General features: G+C 38.6%; 1 protein-coding gene across 1 annotated transcript; it reads left to right on the forward strand.

Annotated features, from left to right (window-relative positions):
* Positions 1 to 7,725: 7,725 nt before the first annotated feature.
* Positions 7,726 to 17,840, forward strand: GLO1 (glyoxalase I). The gene is made up of 6 exons (XM_075089144.1): positions 7,726 to 8,100; positions 9,103 to 9,185; positions 10,569 to 10,709; positions 11,554 to 11,621; positions 12,735 to 12,824; positions 14,889 to 17,840. Exons 1-6 carry the CDS (start codon positions 8,020 to 8,022, stop codon positions 14,975 to 14,977), a joined length of 552 nt encoding a protein of 183 aa, XP_074945245.1. The 5' UTR covers positions 7,726 to 8,019; the 3' UTR covers positions 14,978 to 17,840.
* The last annotated feature ends 163 nt before the right edge of the window (positions 17,841 to 18,003 follow it).

Genomic DNA, 18,003 nt, shown 5'->3' on the forward strand with positions numbered 1-18,003 from the left:
AATGCTTTAAATTAATGTAGTGAATAAAATTCAACATACAAATAATTTAGTTTCTTCTTTTGTGTGTAAAAGCAAAAATGGCAGAATCCATGGCTGTAATTAACCACACAATTAAAAATCTACACAAAACACAGAACATATGTCTTACAAAGCAATTTTGGCATATTGCACTGCACTGAAAAGAAAATTTGCTGAGGCCCATTGTTGCGGGTTAATTTGCTTGTGACTGAGGTACTTGGTTTATTTGAATTCACCCTATCAAACAAAATGTCATGCCTAAGTGAGAAAATAGATAATACGAGACACCCTCAGGTCCTCTGTGGATATAATCCTATGCAATTTGACCGTTTCATGTAAATAGGTAAGGGAACAGCATGTTCAGTGTTTAGAGAATCATTAGAGATTTTAGACATTAAATTCTAACTCTACTAAGCATGTGAAAACTAAAAAATTCTAAATATTTATAATAAATGCAAATTCAGACAGGTTTTATAAAAGTAGATTCTAATGAACTGTGGGCATAATTCCTGTAAGAAAAAAAAGTTGCAACCACTTTAAGATTTCAGAAGAACTTATCTTTTTATAGCCTTCCTTCCAAGAATGGCTGAAATTGACTAAAATTTTTCTAAACAGTTTGACTTGAAGCGAGCATTTGAAGTGTGAATTTTCAGCCCTTATAGCAAAAGACTACAAAATTATGAACAAGTGAAAACAAATTTTATTCTGGGAAATATTAAACAAAACTAACAATAGAAGGCACTATTACATCTGCCTATATTAATCTTGCTAAAAGTTTACCTATTCCTGGCGCATTTCCTTCTTGATAGAAAACTTTCAATGTTTTACTTCCTCCCTTGGCAAAAAAAGAATCAAAGGCTTCCAACTGTTAAATCAAAAGGTGAATATTTGTTACTCAAAATACTAAAATTTTATGTGCCTTTAAGACATTCAAAAATAATCTGACCACGCCACTGTTTAAGGTTTTGGTGGCATGTAATGTTTATCCTCAGATATTGTGAGGAGTTACAAAACAACATAAGAGATATTTCAAATATTGCCTTCAAGAACTGAACCTGCACACACACATAGCCTAGCTCCTGACAACTGTATATCCAATGTTTATGGTCTTGTCCAGTAATGCATAGACAATGGAGGATATTGTGTCACTCACAGAGATCTGAAAGTCTAAAGCATCCACTAAAGTAACTGGTCATAAAAGACTTAGGGACAGACACAGCAGATCTCCATGACTTGACATACTCCTGCTATTGCTGCTCTACCCATTAATTGGCCACATTGGCTCCAAAACCTTTTCATGATGATGAACATTTTGTTGGCCTCCGGAAGGACACATGAGATCACATCTGAGGGAAATCATGCTGCCCCATAATTAGCTTGCTGTATCCATCCATAAACTGCCCACCCTAAAACACTTCGGGTCTCTAGGTGGCCATTTTTATTTTGTCATGTTATACAAAGTGCTTTGGATAGTAAGGATGCAAAGCTTTGAAAAAAACACTGTTTGTGTATGGATTATTGTTCTGAAGAACTTGCAAGAAATTATAGCTAGGGTTTCCAATACCTGAATTTTCAAACTGCCCTAGGCAATTTGTGTGTCCTGGTAAAACCAGTATATGTGATTTAGCAGGAAGTGAACAAAGCTTTGAAAAGCACCAAAAGGAGGTTTGGAGGAGAACAGAAGGTACTGATCTGGTCAAAATCCAGCTTCTTTCACAGTCTCTGTAGTTATCCACAGGGATGACTAACTCAACACGATGTGACCAGGCATTCAAACTGTCCAACTGAAGGGCTCAACTGTAGTAGTGAAACCTCCTGTTTCCTCCCCATCAAAAAAAGTCAGAAATTTAGCTATCAGATATGTCTGGAGATGCACCACCTGTTCAAGTTCAAAGCATACACCTCTAGATGTGATATATTTCTTATAAGCATGACTTTTTTCCCCAAAATAAATAAATATAAAATCTGAATCAGAATGGTGATAGGATAACAAGTGACATCCAGGTGGACAGAATTTAAACCCACTCTTTTGAGAAGACAATACTGTAAAAAATAAAGGAAGTAAAAGCAAGCCAGCTCTAGAACTGCATGTTGCGCATTCCCCTTGGTTAACAGGCACTAGTGTATAACAGGGTTAAAATGGAGAAAAGTACAGAAAATTTCCCCCCAAAAAGAGTGAAAGAAAAGATAAATTGGTAAAGTGCTGAAAGGGCAATAACAAAAATCAGAAAAAGATTCTATACTGCAAAAAGCACTCCAACTTGAGAGGAAGATAAAGGCAAACAGTAACTATTGGGGCTTGTATGATTTTACACAGGAGGTAAGACATGAGCTGTCCCTGTGGCTACTGCTTCTGCAGAAAGCTTCTGCTTCAATTCCACGTGGTACTAACACTCACTGCGTGAATACGCATACAAGCTAATACTTTAAAGGGTAAAACTTCACTCATGGATGTCAAAGACATGATATGTATATGGGAATTTACTAACTGACAATTTGTGAAATGACAATGTTATCACAGCACCAGCAGCCTAAACTGCTTATGAATAAACTAAAACTGGAAACTGGAAAATTTCCAACCATAAAATGTTTTCAGATGGTCCTGGTGGCAGTACCCCCCCGAATCCAAAACAAAACTACACCAAAAATCCCTTAAGAACCCAAAGGTTCTCAAGTGTAGGAATTAATCTAGCTCACTGCAGAACAGCAGTTTTACATGAAGTCAGGATGATCTAAAACTATATATACCATTTAGCAATCATACATATACGATTGCTAAAGATACGTACGACATATAAATACCAGTAAACAAACAATAAACAACAAATTTGTACTGGGACTAAATTTGGCTTGTAACTGAACAGCTGAAGGTCTAACAATTGATTTGTTTGCTCAAAGGAGATAATATCTGGCTGAGTTTTGAATGCTAAGTCAAATATCTCTAACAGACATAAATAACATCATGCAATTGGAGAAGGCATAGAGCCATATATCTTTTCACATAGAGCCATATCTTTTCACACATCTTTTCACATAGAGCCATGCTCAGTTTTGATACTCTACTGAAGTTTAGCTGTTTGCTCCTGGTTGTTCAAGCACTTTGAAACACTATGAAAGACACAAGACCAAAGACACACAAAGAATGACTGAGCTTTCAGAAGTTCCACAGGTTTGGGATCTACTCACACACTTTACCTCATCTATTAAACATTCAAAACTAAACAAAGTGCTCAAAACTGGAAACTATTTAATGGATCATTGCAAATGTAATTACATTAATTAAACCGTGCAGGATTAATCATCCCTCTTATTACTAAAGAACACACTTCATTTTCAAAATGTTTCTCTGAAGTTACATGTATTTCTGCAGGATCTTTGGCATTTCAGTGAGGACTAGCTTAACAAATAAAGACCATTATCTTTAGAACATAAGAATGTCAGGCTAAGATGGATAACACTAGTTGGAACTGGTGGATGTGACAAGAATCCCTTGGGTCAAAATAGCAGCAGTAATAAGATTTTCCTTGAGATAAGAAAGATGAAAAAGCCACCATCAAAAACCCTGGGAATATTTGCAAATGTGCTAGAAACTAAGTTGAATGATTTAGTCAGGTATCATTTCAGATGAGTTGTGTGCCTTATTAATCACATTTTTTGGCAGAAACAATCTAAATGATGAATAACACTTCATATTAAAGGAGCAATCTGCTACATATTTTGATTAAAAATTGAAATAACAAACATACAGAACAGACTCACCGAAGGGGCATCCAAAATTATTTCTTCCACAGTTGTTAAGTCTAAACCTAGCCAGATACTGAGAACTTCAAATATGTATTTATACGAAGCATCAACTTTTGCTCTTCGATATTCTCTTAGTTCTTTGTATCGAGCCTAAAATATTAAACATGTCTTTCAAACTAAAAATACACAAAGTGATAGCAATAAACACCTGCGACTTGCAACTAATGCTGAAATCTACTGTCTTGTATTATACGACTACACAACTGCCCTACTCTTTGAAAAAATCTACATTTTCAGAGGCTAGCAGAAGAAGAGACTATTAAGAATTATTATAAAATGTAAAGTCAACTATGAGGATATGTCAAGGAAAAGTAAATATTAAATATACTACAGTTAGATTTCAGATATTTCTATACCACATTAACTGGTTTCATTGTGAAAAATAAATATTCAATTTTATTATATTAATGCAGAAAGGACACAAATTAATTTAAAACTAAGAATCTAGAGTGGGTAAATATTTGCAGGAACTAAGCTGGGTACAGCTTTGCTTCAGTGTAAATTATTCAGGTAATATCTCCCGCCTCCTTCCTCTATTACTTTAAAGTAAAATTTAGTAAAACTGAACTTAATCAGCTGAGAAAAGAACCAGAAATCTATTTCAAGACCTAAGGTTGAATACTAAACCTGTTTCTCTTTGAAAACTTCTTGCAAGGACAGAACTCCACTAGTGCTCCGGCAAAACCTAGATAGCCTTCGGCTTGCAAGAGTAAAAGACTCTTGGGAAGAGGAAGAGCTTGCTACGTGTCGAGTATGGTGAACAGATCTGGCTACAGCATCTTCTGGCATAGCAGGAGCAGGCATGGAACTCCTGGCAGTGAGATTAGGCCCAGCACTATTAGTGGTAGCAAGACTGGGCCCAGCATCTTCTCCAGTGTTTGAACTTTCCTTATTATTTTTTCCTATCCCCTCCATTCTGAAATTTGAAAAATAAAAAAAAAATTTGCATTTATAACAATCCAGATTTTTCAAGTTGACCTTTTCAAGAAGACCAGAAAACCAGACCCTACCAGCAAGGTAGGGAGTAAACCCACATAAAATAAAAGCATCTCAAAAGTGACTTCCCATGTATATAAATTTAATAGTCTTACCAAGCCCTCTTCAACTTCTTAAGATAACAGATATTTATATACATTTTATGACAGGTCACAAACGTCAAGCTGAAGATGATTACAGAAAGATTCTTAAGAATAATTTACCATACATTTCTATTTTGTGGACTGAATGTCTTTCTATATAATAATTTTTTAAAATATTAACTTTCACTGACTATCTTATTACTGAGAAATAAAAATGGTTTAGAATATAAATTCTTTGTTTAAATTTTAGTTTGCAAAATATACACACACATTCAGCAACTGAGCTTACAAAAAGACTTGCATACACTTCCATACCAGGTCTTAAAAGAACTGCTCACATAAGCACTTAAACATGATTTTTATAAAAATACCCCACCATGCGAAACATTTTTAACATGTGCAATTGTTCGGAGAAGTAACACAAGATGGAGGTAGTTGGGCAGTATTTTTTCAGTGGAAAAAAATTAATTTAGCATCAGATATCTTCAGCATAATGTAACAGAGTCAGATTTTCTCTTAATTCTGTGCCTAAACCCTGGAACACTGCTGTTCATAGAGAACAGATACCATTCTTCAACAGGGGAAAAGAATTTCTCAGTCCATCTTCTGGTGGCCAGGGACTAGGTTGACAGTCCTAGCTGAGGATATTTGTGGCTGACTACTAAGCAGTAAGCTGTTACGCAAAGGTGGTTCATTCCATTTTATTTCTCTTTCTACTCCACAAGCACATAAGCTTAGGAAAGGTTTGGTTGGTGAATCCCAGGCCCCTAATTTAGGGCTACAAAGAAGCATCTAAATCCTCTCTCTCCATGTTTCCTGCTATGGGGCCTATTCATCCACTTGCATGTGCTGGCTGCCATCAGTTGCATTTGGCAGATCTTAATACTCAAATATATACAGAAAATTAAATGTTTAATTCAGCCTGCTCAAATCAACACATAGATTGAGCAACTAGCTTTAAGGCACTGTAATGATCAGCAGAGCCATACTTGAAGTCTTTACCTTGTGTCTAATTTTTCCTCTATAAAAATAGCTTGTTCAGTTTCACAGCTATGTGATAACAGAGAAACAGAGAAGTATTTTACAAAGCAAATGTTAAGATATGCCACTAAGGTCTTACCTAGGGTAACAGATAAAAACAAAAGCACAGAAATTGTTATTCTACTCAGACTAATAAGAATTAAAATAATGATCAAGAATTACCTAGCAGCTCTTAAAAAGCCTTAGGGCAGCCAATCACATGTGCAACTATTTTACCTACTCTTTTAGACACTATTGCCTGATTCAAGAAACAGAAAATCAGAAGTGAGGCTGACAGGAAAAGCAACACCTGATGCTACATTGCTAGGTCCTTATTTTTGCCCATGATTAGCACAGTGTCCACTGTCCAACAAACTTTGGCATACCATCACCTGTTAAGACATTTGTCTTTTTCTCAAAGTAAAAATACTATGAAAAAAACAACTTAAGAAAGTCACAAAAGAAAAGGTAAAATTTAAATTAATTGAATAATTTCCTTCACGTTTATCTGACTGGACTGGTCATCTCTAAGGTTAGCCATGGTACTTTCCTCCTCAACACTCAGGTGAAATAGGCTGGTCGTTAATTTCCTTGCCTTTTAATTGGTCCTCTTGGACAGTGAAATGTATACCCTTCCCTAAAACTCAAGATGAGAGAGGTGGGATTCTTATAGCTTGCTTTAAAAACAAAGACCACATGCATACTGGCATGCTCCCTGACTCTCCAAACATCTGTACTCAAGATGTTTGGTGGCTCAGCTGAGGTTTCACACTTTTCAACAAACGGCATGAACTCCAGCTGGCTGCCTATCCTAGTTGTAACACCTGATGTGCTTTTACATAAATTTCCTCCCCTCCAGCGTGCCCTAAACCTTGTCTACAAAAACTGCTCATGTAAGAAAAAAATGAGTCTGGTTTCCAGCACACGCCTTAGAAGGCGGGAGGATGAGGTGAGGAAGGGAAGGAAAAATGGAGGATTTGCGAGGGATAATGATTTCTAGCTTTCTTCTGAAAACCTGAGGTGCCTTCACGGCACTGCAGCTTTGGCAAAGAGGAGGAGACGAGGAGCCTCACCGAGCTGCCCGACGCCGCCCCTCACAGCTCGGGCAGCGGCCCCTTGGCGGCGTAGCCGCCCACCGTTGCCAACGCTCGTTGCAAAAGCTCGTTGCCAACGCCTTGCGCCAGCAGGTTCCTCCGCGCCAGACCCTCCTGCCTCGGTGCCGCGGCTACCTAGGGCGGCGGAGGGAGACGGTCGGCAGCACGGCACGGACCGACTGGAGAGAAAGAGAGAGAGAGGGGCGGGGGTTGTTGATGGCGCCTCCTTGCCGCACCTCGCGGCTGGGCTCGTCAAAATTCGACACCCAGAAGCTGAACCGTAATTCTGCCGTACAGACCGTGCTGGGCACCGGGAAGCGCCCCGCACAGGGTCTCACCGCAGAGCCCCTTGCTCAGGGTTTGGCTTTAAACGTACCCGTGGAAGTTACTTCAGTAACCCGGAGAGAGTGCTGCACCTCTGAAGTGCTTTGCTTTCAGTCATTAAAGGTGTATTTTTTTTTTCCCACAGTACTCAATTCTGTTTTTCATGCCGAGTTTTTGAAAGAAAGATTATTCTTCGCTTTTAGACCTGAAATAACCCAGCGCCTGCCGGCAAAGGCAGCCGCCAATATCCCTCAGCACCAGGAGGGGCGCACGGCGGGGCTGAGGGCGCCAGCCCAGGTTTCCCAACCACCCTGAGATGCGTCCAGTCGGAAGGACTTACAAAAAAAAAAAAAAAAAAAAGGCGGAGGAGGAAGGGGCACCATTCCCTTGGAGTCGGGTACCTCCGCCTGCTTTCGGCGTTTGCATGGCACCCCCCGCCTGCGAGCAGCAGCCGGAGGGATGCAGAGGAGCCGTGGTTTCAGCCCTCCCCACAGCTAATTAAGTCCGCGTTGGTGCTTCAGGCAGCACCGGACCCCAGCTGGGACCCTCGCAGCACCCGCGGCGTTGTACCCGAGCAACCGCCCGGCTGCAGGGCAGGGCGGAGCGGCGCGGAGCACCGCCTTCCCGCGGCCGCCACCGCCTCTTTCTCCTCCTCCTCCTCCTTCTCCTTCTCTCCCGACATGGCGGCCCCAGCAGAAGTCAGCGGCCTTAGCGATGAAGCAGCCTACGGCGCCTGCTCGGAGCCGGACGCCAGCACGAAGGTGGGGGCTCGCGGCGGCGCTGGTGCTTCCCTGGCCGTGGGAAGGGTCCCGGCCTGGGGGGGCGGCCGGGCCGGGTTGGGTCGGCAGGGACGGCCCAGCGCTCGGGGTGCGCCGCCCCACCTGGTGTGGGGAGACCGGCCCGGCGCGGTTTCACGTTTCGTGGTGAAGAGCGGACCTGCTGGGCCGGTGGTTGGGAGCCCCCGGCCGCCCCAGCCCGGCGCAGGCCATCCCCAGGCGGGTCACCGGGTGCCCCGGGGGGTCCGCAGCCAGCACACGCCAGGGCTGAAAAAAAAAATCCTCCAAAACACCCCAAACATTTTTATTTATTATTAGGAGAACTTTGTCATTGCATTTCAGTTGTTATACATGTGTCTTTTTTTTTTTTTTTTTTTTATCATCTGTCAAGGCTATCCTACCGTTCAGTTTTCATCCACTTAACTGTTTGTTAGCCTATAGTATATAAAGTTTAACCCATGGTCTATAAAGTTACCCTGTGTCTTGAGGAAAATGCCCTTACAGAATTGCAGGCTGGTTGTGCTGCCAAGATATCATCAAGCTTGACAGAAATTCAACACCCATGCAAGGAAATAATAAATATAATGAATTCAGAAGTTTAGCTTTATTTAAATTTTGTGTCTGCAGCGAGACCCAATATTGCATATTCACGCATCTAGTGTGCTTGCATGAAAAGAACGGCTCCATAAAAGAATGATAAAGATAAGGATGATACCCTTTTTTGATACCACTGATAAAATATATTGAATGATACCGGTGGTGGTATTTTTTATTTGTTTTAAACATTATGTTACAAAGGTATACTTGTTTAACGCAATTCTGTACGTATGTGATTGGGACAAAGGGTTTTATTTGCACTTAATGTAGTACTCTATTTGTTACTCTTAAACCTGCTAGTTTTAGATTTGTTACTAACCAGCATCTTTGTTAATACCCATAATTAAATTCTGGTTGATGTATAAATAATAAACCTTTTCTCCTCCCCAGGATTTTATATTGCAGCAGACAATGTTAAGAGTAAAGGATCCTAAGAAGTCCTTGGATTTTTATACAAGAGTTCTTGGAATGACGTAAGTAGAAGTTGTATGGCACAATAAGTTTGGGTTTTTTTCCTACTGTTCTTCTGAAAAGTTTTTGTTCTTTTGATGTAATTATACTAATTGGTCTAACTACACAAAAAGTGCTGGCCTGTCAGACAATGCCCAGCTGGACAGTCTGGCAGTCTCTGAGAACTCCCACAGCACAGTTAATGCCAAAGTTGCAAATGAATTAATATTGGCCTTGACTAGAGATGTCATTTTTTTCTTAAACAGGTCATTAATTATCAGTGTACAACTTGCTTACTTCCTCCCCATTGAGCCTGCAGCTAACTGGTCACTTTTATGACAGTGCTTATAACCAGGAGTCATCGCTATAAATCTTGAAATAAAGTTTTATACTAGTTCTCAGAGGTGGCTTATGACCACCTCCAGTCATAGGAGACCAAGGCAACAGAAGCTGGAGACAAGGTCCAAACTCAGTTGTTTGGAGAAGGCTGTTGGGAGGTGGATGCCCTGCAGTAGCCTAATATGTTTGTGCTAAGGCTCTGTGTATGTTCTTGAAGTTTGAAATAAGTTATTTCAAAACAAAATTCTAGCATATTTTTAAACAGCTTGAAATGAGTCAAGACCAAAGTCACATAAACTACTTTTAATTCAGTGAAAATGTGGGTGTGACAAAATAAAAAATTAAATATCTAGTGAGTTGAAAAGGAATTTAGATTTGTTTTGCACGCCTACTTGTGTTCGTTAAACTTCCTATATAAAAATGGTTCGATGTATGCCACACTATCTCTGGAAATTAGGTGAAAATAGAGATGTATCAAATATTTCACAGGAAAGTGGGTGACTTCTTGTATCTAGTAAAGAGATGAATTTTATAAGTAGCTTTTTCTCACTGGAGTTCTTTCTTAATTAGTTAAATTGTCACTTCTGAAATGGATATTACCTAGTTATTGAAATTATAAAAATATTTTGTCTAACGGTATATTTGTTTTTTAATCCTGACGTGTTCTTAAACTTTGGTGCAGGTGTGCTCCCCAGAGCAAGTAATATTCAAAGTAAATATCTTTATTCCTTGGCGATATTTTAAAGTGGATAAAGGTAAAGATCTTCCTGAGGAAATATGGACAAATAACAGACTGGCAGCCTCAAGACTTGGGCCTTTGTACTGGCTTTGTTATTCTGTTACTGAGAGTTTGGCATTTCAGCATGAGATTCTTCTCACTTTTGTAGGTTTGTAATGTGTTCTGGAATGTTTCTATGTGATAGTCCAAAATGTAGCTATTTTAAGGCATGGATTGCAGTCAGAAAATCACAGCAATACGTCTTCCATGGGGGAAGCATCTTGGTTTATTTGCGAGCTACCTGATGACCTTTTTAAGTTACTATTTCAAAATATTTGTTGCTGTTTAGACTGCTTCAAAAATTTGACTTTCCTACTATGAAGTTCTCGCTCTATTTTCTGGCATATGAAGACAAAAATCATATTCCAAAAGATAAAACTGAGAGAACAGCTTGGACCTTCTCTAGAAAAGCTACACTTGAACTGACACAGTGAGTATTAATGTAATGAGATTTACATTACATTTAGCTAACAGTGATTAAACAGAAGTGGATGAGTGTAAATCCTGTTGGACTGAATAAAAAAAAAAGTAATCATTACTATAGAAACATCTTCACTGCAATATAGCCATAAAATACAGCTGAGATCTTGGATACTTGGCAAGCTTAATCTTTCTCTTTCCAGAAGAGCTCTTTCAAACTGTTAGGTGAACAGTGGAACACAAACATGAAATAATGCTTGCTGTATTTGGAGTATGCATGCTATCTGGGTAGGGAAGCCAAAGAACTTAGGAAAACTTAATGTGGTTAGAACTTCCTTTGGATCCCCAGAGCATCCTAATAATGGGCAACTATTGCTTTTGGAATCTAATCAAAAGTCAAAGATTAAGTCAAAACATACACTTCCCACAAACAGGACCATTTGGTTAATGGCACTAGGTATTGTAATTGTGCAGAAAGAATCTCCCAAATACCCTACTGTCTTGCTTGGCTTCAGGATCTGCTACCCTCCCTCACTGTTTGTTCCCCAGTGATGGGCAGATAAACTGATTTAGGCAGCACAGCCTTCTCTCTAATCTGAATGAGGCAGGAGTGTCTCTGACTCATGCAGATGTAGAACCTGAATGCTACTGAAGGGCTGTAAACATGATAGGATTAGCCCAGAGACTATCCCTAGAACCTGTGATTGGGGAAAATCTTGATAGTTTAATGAATGCAGGCAAGAGCTGAAAATCTCTGGTTTCTTAGGAAAAGCAACTTATACTCCTGAGGAAATGGAATATTTAGGATTTGTTCATTTCAGTGCTCTTCAATAAGTAATAATTGTTTCCTACAGCAACTGGGGCACTGAAGATGATGAAAATCAATCTTATCACAACGGCAATTCAGATCCACGAGGTTTTGGTAAGTCTTTAGTTTTGTGTTCGTAGTTTTTAAGCTTTGGTTTATTGCGATTACCTTTTTTTTCTCGCGTGTATTGAGGAAAAATGGCGTTTTCAATGTTTTAGCAAACATCTCTGTAAATTCCATGCAAAGGTTATTGGGTAAGTATATACCATAGGCTTTATTTTTAGGAGAATTAGCAGAGGAAATATTTTAAACTTGTGTGGATGAAAAGGCTTTTTTAGTAGGTCACTTTGTAGAAAATCTACTACCACTAGGAAAGAAGGGAACTTGTATCTCATCCTGTATCTCTCTCCTTCCATCATATACACTGTGAAAGGTCATGAAAGTAGGTGAACAGATGTGTTTCAGAGTAATGAGCCACAGTTACGCTTTATAAAGAATTTAATACTTTGGCGAGCAAGCATAGGCTAATAGTAACTACTGAATGAAGAGCAGTAATTGCTTTTGCGTATCAGATTATCATGGTGTTTGGACTGATTTACACTGGGATTTCTATTTTTATAATTCACTGGTTATCCATTTTAAGCTAGAAGGAGAACTCTGTAGCACTGAGAATAGAGTTTGTGTGGCTCAATTTGATATTTTGGGTGCTTGAAAGGTCACTGGCTTGTGAAATAAGTTTCACAGTCAGTCTAGCCACTTGACATTTAAAGCTTCTGAACTGATTTGTAAGCTTAGGCCTTGCATAGGGCTAGTGTTAGTCTCTACAAACACAACATAAATGATAAACTCATTGTACTGTTGAACTGAGGAAATGCAACAAGATCCTGTTACGTGGACATGGTTCAAGAAAGGAAATACAGACAAAACAGTCTGAAAATCGTATTTTTCTCCTACTCTAGATAATGTTCTTATCTAAACAATGACATATTTTAACTCTAAAGTTCCTATTTTAAAAGGCGTTATCAAAAAGCCAACTTTCTGAAGGAGAATAATGTTAATACCCAAAATGCCTTTCTTTCTGGAAGCAATATTTTTCTTGTATGCAATCATATCTTATGTGAACTGCAGCACACAAAATTTTTGCACAAGATGAAATGGTGAGCAAACTTTTTCCTGGAACACCCAGCAATAATTAGTGTACTTCATTCTTTTTACATTGTTGCACAGGACACATTGGAATTGCTGTCCCTGATGTCAATAAAGCTTGTAAGAGGTTTGAAGAACTAGGAGTGAAATTTGTGAAGAAACCAGATGATGGTAAGTAAATTTTTTTCCTTGTTTTTAATATTTTCTGCCTAGTAGAGCTTCCTGGAAACCTGGGTAATACGTTTCTAGTGGTTGTCACTGCTTAGAAGGTGCTAGAACCAGTTACCCCTGCATCTTCTTGCAGTGGGCAAAACTGACAACAGATCCATCTTGGTAACAACAGTCAATCAGTCTAGCTGCGTGCCTTAGGTATGTTGTCTGATCTTCACCAAAATTCATGTGCTCCATTGATGTCATAGTTTACTATTTATACTACTGCCTACAGTTAGTACAGAATTTACTTTAACATGGTTCAAATTCCCACACTTCATATCAGTTTGATTCTTACCATATGAAAGTGACCAGAAGACGTAATTACTCCCACTCAATAAAACTGAGTAATTCTTCACTTTTCTGGCTATTTTTATTTAAATTCACCTAACGCCACCTACTGGCTATTATCATTTTAACTGTTCTGTCAGCTTTAGTAGAAATAGCCTCATTAATCTGTAAGTTTGACTTCTGTAACTTATACTAAAATTGCATAATGTGTAGCTCAGATGTCTCGAGAGTACATAAACAAAGAATGTCTGTGTCCAAATAGCCTAAAATGCACAAATCAGTGGTAAGTCTTGCATTTTTCGACTGGATTCTCTTTCATGAGGAGACCTCATGAGAGTTTTAGGGCTGATGCATTCCAAAACAGACATCTAATACTCAGCAGCATGCACAAATCTGTGGTACTATTACTTCCGTCTGGCTATAGAACTTATCCTGTTGCCTGGACTAACAGTGGGGTTTTTTGTAGTTTGAGAGTAACTTTAGTACACGAAGCTTCAGCTTACACATATTGGAGTTGATCTTCTAGATTCCTTGCTAGAGGGAAAAGTAATTGAAAGGAGACTTGAGTGATTTTCATCTTATTCACTGTGCTCTCAGCTGAGGCAAATGTAAGAAGTACAGCCGAAAACTTAGCTTGAACACAAATGTCTTGGTTCAAGAGTTGCACTTAATATTTCTAGCATTTAAGAGTTTCTGAGCCCTTTTTAATTTGTTCAGCATCTGGTGAACCTTGAGAGAGTTGAAGTGAGAGCTACTTTGATTCTGCATCACTGCATAGCTCTAAGTTAGTAGGAGGGGAGGGAAGCTTAGACTACAAATGGAATAAGTCACAGGAAAGAACTCTCAAAGAAGTCAAGGGCAAGGAGTGGAGAGCAAAGGCTGGCTTTTACGTTAAGAAATAAAATTGATGCAGCAAATGCTAAGAAGGAGGAAGTAGTTCTGGATTTCACATTCATTGTTTGTGGAGCAGGCTGACACACCTAATTTTTTTTTTCCCCCCTACATTACTGAATCAAATATCTAGTACTCTCTCAGAAGGTTTTTTAACTAGACTATATTAAGAATTAGGCTGGTTCTGTTACAGTAAAAAGCAAATATAATTACAAGTGTGTGGTTAACACTTTAAGATAACATATTAAGCTGTGCTATCCTAATCTACTGTTGGAGACAACTTTTGGGGACCCTGTTTTAATGAGTAATACTTTTTCCGACAGTAAAGTTGAAAACATTCCTGCCCTGCATTTCTCTGTTTTATGAAGTGATGCAAATGTGTACTGTAAGCCACATCGGGGAGGGGAAACAAACAAAAACCATTAATATAAAACTTCAGTGTGGGGGCAGGAATGAGGGGATGTCAACAGGGCAGCAGAGGAAAGGATTTCGTACTGGAAAAGCCAGATCAACAAAATATGTGAAAACATCTTGGAGCACAAAAATATTTTTCTGAATTTAGAGGGTGAACCCTTACAGGGGCATATACAGAAAACTTACTTCAATCAACAAAAGAGAATTCCGAAGTGGCCTTAAACTGCAGCTCCTTTGAGAGTAAAATTCTCAATTTAGCACACAAAGCTCTAATGCTGATTAAAAACTAATCTGGATGTTTTCAGAATTAGCTGTCTAAATTTGAACTAATTCTCATGCAAAAGGAAAAAATACTTTTCAAAGTAGTTATATTTGACATTAACTAGTAGTCATGTAGTCTTAACTTTATCTTCTCTATTTTTTTAATAGGTAAAATGAAAGGACTTGCATTTGTTCAGGATCCTGATGGCTACTGGATTGAAATTTTGAATCCTAACCACATGGTGACTCTCACTTAGTTCTAATGAAGTATATTCTATAGGAGATGCACACTTTCAGTCCGCTGGAGAAAATCTGTAACAGTGTGTGTGAAATTATCACTTAATGGAGAGGAATCAGTTGTGTTCAGAGTCTCCTCTAAACTCCTCTCCCCTAAAACTCTCCCCTGGGACCTCAATGTACTTGAATTCCTTTCTGCTGTCCTGCAATACCACTGCAGTTTGCTTCCAATTAGGAATACTCAACTATCTTTTGGAAGAGCGCTTACACAGATTCTCCTCTTGAACACCGATTATATTAATATTTCAATAAACACTCTCAAAAGATATGTGGCCATAAATTCACTGCATCTCACACTGCTTAGACTTAAACTAACAACAACAAAAAAATCCTGTGTTACTACCAGTGAATTTCAACAAGGAGAAAAAAACCCAAACCTTCAGAATATTTCTTATATGAAGTCAAAAGATCCTGAAGGCTTCATGCCGTATTTTGTGTATTAGAAAATAAAATGTCAGACTAACTTTGACTTGAGTAGTAGCATGTTTAGGGAAGTCCTAATCTTACTTACATTATGCCAAGCAAAACTCTTTAAGGAGCAGCCTTAAACAGCCTTGCCTGGAACAAGAAACTTTGTGGAGGCAATAAATCAGTTCAGCAGAAAGAATTCAGTCTTTCAGCTTCTGGCTGCTGATTAACAGCCAAGATAAGAGGTCTCATAGTTGCTAATTCACAGTGATCCTTCTTGTCTCTTCCAACACTAGAAAGAACTTGCTCATAATTTTTGTTGCAATGAAAATCTGGGGCTATGTTTAACTTAAATGCTCTGTATGTTCTGCATTAGGAATTTTATGAAAAAGAGTATCTGAAACAACAGTTTCCTACTAGTAGAAGTTTTGATCTGCCCTGTCAAGACCGGTGAGGGTTACTGAAATGGTACCTGTAAGTGCATACGTTACATAAATTATTTGATTTTACACTGTTCCACCTGTTACGAACAGTGTAAATAAAACATGTCAAGTTTTGAAATCCTGTTGTTCCTTCCAACAAGGGAAAAATCCTCTGCTGTCTCTTACTGTGATTCAAGTAGCACTTAACTCCTACTAAGTCTCCAGTTACGTGACTATTGAGTAGCGTAATGGCATTGCAGTTCACTTCCAAATAAAGCATTGGTGCAGACTACAAGATAATTTTAAAGCAGTATGACCTGTTGCTTTGCTAATTGTTGAATCATAGGTCATTGAAAGGCATTTTGTTTTGGTTCGCTGATTCTTTTTTGGGAAGAAATCTGGGGATAAAAGTTAGAATATGAATTGGGAGTGCAGCAGTGAAGAAGATAACTGTGACTTAATTAGCAGAATGTTCTAGTAATTTAATGTGCAGAGTTGATAATATCCATCAATAACTCCCTGGGTTATAGGTTAAAACAGAAATGCAAGGTATTGCATTGGATTTCTACTATTCTAATGTAGATGTTAATGACTAAAATGCTAAGTGTTACTGCCCTATTTCCTTATCTGAAAAATCCTTAATTCTGCCTGCCTCACCTTAAGAAGATAGCATATACAAACCAGTACTTTTACAGAGCTCTACATAAAAAATAATTCATAAAACTCAGTCTAAGGTATTTTATTTACCTTTGGATACGAGTAAAAACGATTACAGGCTTCATCTGAGCCTGAAGTGTTGGAAAAAGGAATGCGAAAAGTATTGATCTTTTTAATACTGCCTACAGATGTGCAAACAATCAAAAATGGGAAGGTAGACACAGTAACTCAAGAGATAATATTTTTTTTTTCAGTTCTGTATTTGTTATATGAAGCAACCCTCATATCTTAAATTGTCATTTGTATGATATTTTGTGGCTGGTCTCGCCAGTATCTACAGATACTGTGCTTTAGGTGGTGCCTTAGTGTCATTCATATACAATAGTACATCCCTTCTGCTGCTGCTGCTCTGAAATATGAACTTAAAATGAAGTAGAACTCTTGTGAAGCAGAATTGCTAGCTGCAGTTCCTTACCATTCAGAATCTCACATTAGATTGTGTGGGTAGAAAAATTATTTAGCCTAGTAGTTAAGTGAGGTTGTCTAAAACAAGTTTTATTTCAGTAAGTACAGATCTGTCATGTAAAGCTTTACGACCAAGGTGTTGGCAAGGAAAATCTCAATATTTTACAAGGATGGAACTTGGTTTGTATTTTATCAACATAAGAGTGTTTCATTCAGACTTGCTTCACTACACTTCAAAGTACAGGTGTGGCTGGAAAACCTATTGACCCAATTGTTTGGAATCCAGTAATTAAAACTGGGATAGTTTGTACCTAAAGTGAGTAAGTCAAAGGGTGTGCACAGGTAGGCCAGTGGATAACTACATGAGGAGGAGCAGGGTATGTTGAAGTTTCTCTGCTTAGTACTCAAAAGTTACTCTAAGCACATCTGCTAATCCTGCAATGACCCTTGGGTTTTATTTATGTGCTTGACAAAGCATAGACAATGTGATAGATGATGAAGTTAAAGAGGAAACTAGTAAAAAACCACTGGCATCTACAAACTAGGTATAGCAATATAATGAAGGGGGCAAGGTGTGCTTGGTTGTTGGGGGGTTTTGTTGTTTTTGTTTTTTGTTTTTTTTTAAAGTTACTGCTTCTTGCCATACTGACAGCTGATCAAAACCAGTACTCTCAGTTACAAAATCCAATAAGCTAGTAAAGACAAACATTTAATGATTCTTTCAGCCTGCAAAAGATGTTGAAGGTTTTAGATGTAAAAATTTTTGAAATTATTTAATGTTCTCGCTGATTACAGAATGTTATTTTTATTTCTTTGAAGGTAACACTTCTGCTAAATATAAGCAATAAATAAATTTAAATAAAGCACTGCATTGAAGCTGGTCGAGGGAGGTGATTGTCCTGCTCTGCTCCGCACTGGTGCGGCCTTACCTCGAGTGCTGTGTGCAGTTTTGAGCACCGCAGTCCATTAAGGATATGAAGCTACTGGGGAGTGTCCAGAGGAGGGCCACGAAGTTGGTGAAAGGTTTAGAGGAG

The sequence above is a fragment of the Phalacrocorax aristotelis genome, chromosome 3, assembly GCF_949628215.1.
Source record: "Phalacrocorax aristotelis chromosome 3, bGulAri2.1, whole genome shotgun sequence".
NCBI classification, from domain to species: domain Eukaryota; kingdom Metazoa; phylum Chordata; class Aves; order Suliformes; family Phalacrocoracidae; genus Phalacrocorax; species Phalacrocorax aristotelis.

Bases quoted from the DNA above. Each gene is read 5' to 3' on its own strand.
- GLO1 (XM_075089144.1), top strand. From the start codon at position 8,020: ATGGCGGCCCCAGCAGAAGTCAGCGGCCTTAGCGATGAAGCAGCCTAC. The intron at 9,186-10,568 runs GTAAGTAGAAGT...GTTGCTGTTTAG, and splicing joins ACAAGAGTTCTTGGAATGAC to ACTGCTTCAAAAATTTGACT. The intron at 10,710-11,553 runs GTGAGTATTAAT...TGTTTCCTACAG, and splicing joins GCTACACTTGAACTGACACA to CAACTGGGGCACTGAAGATG.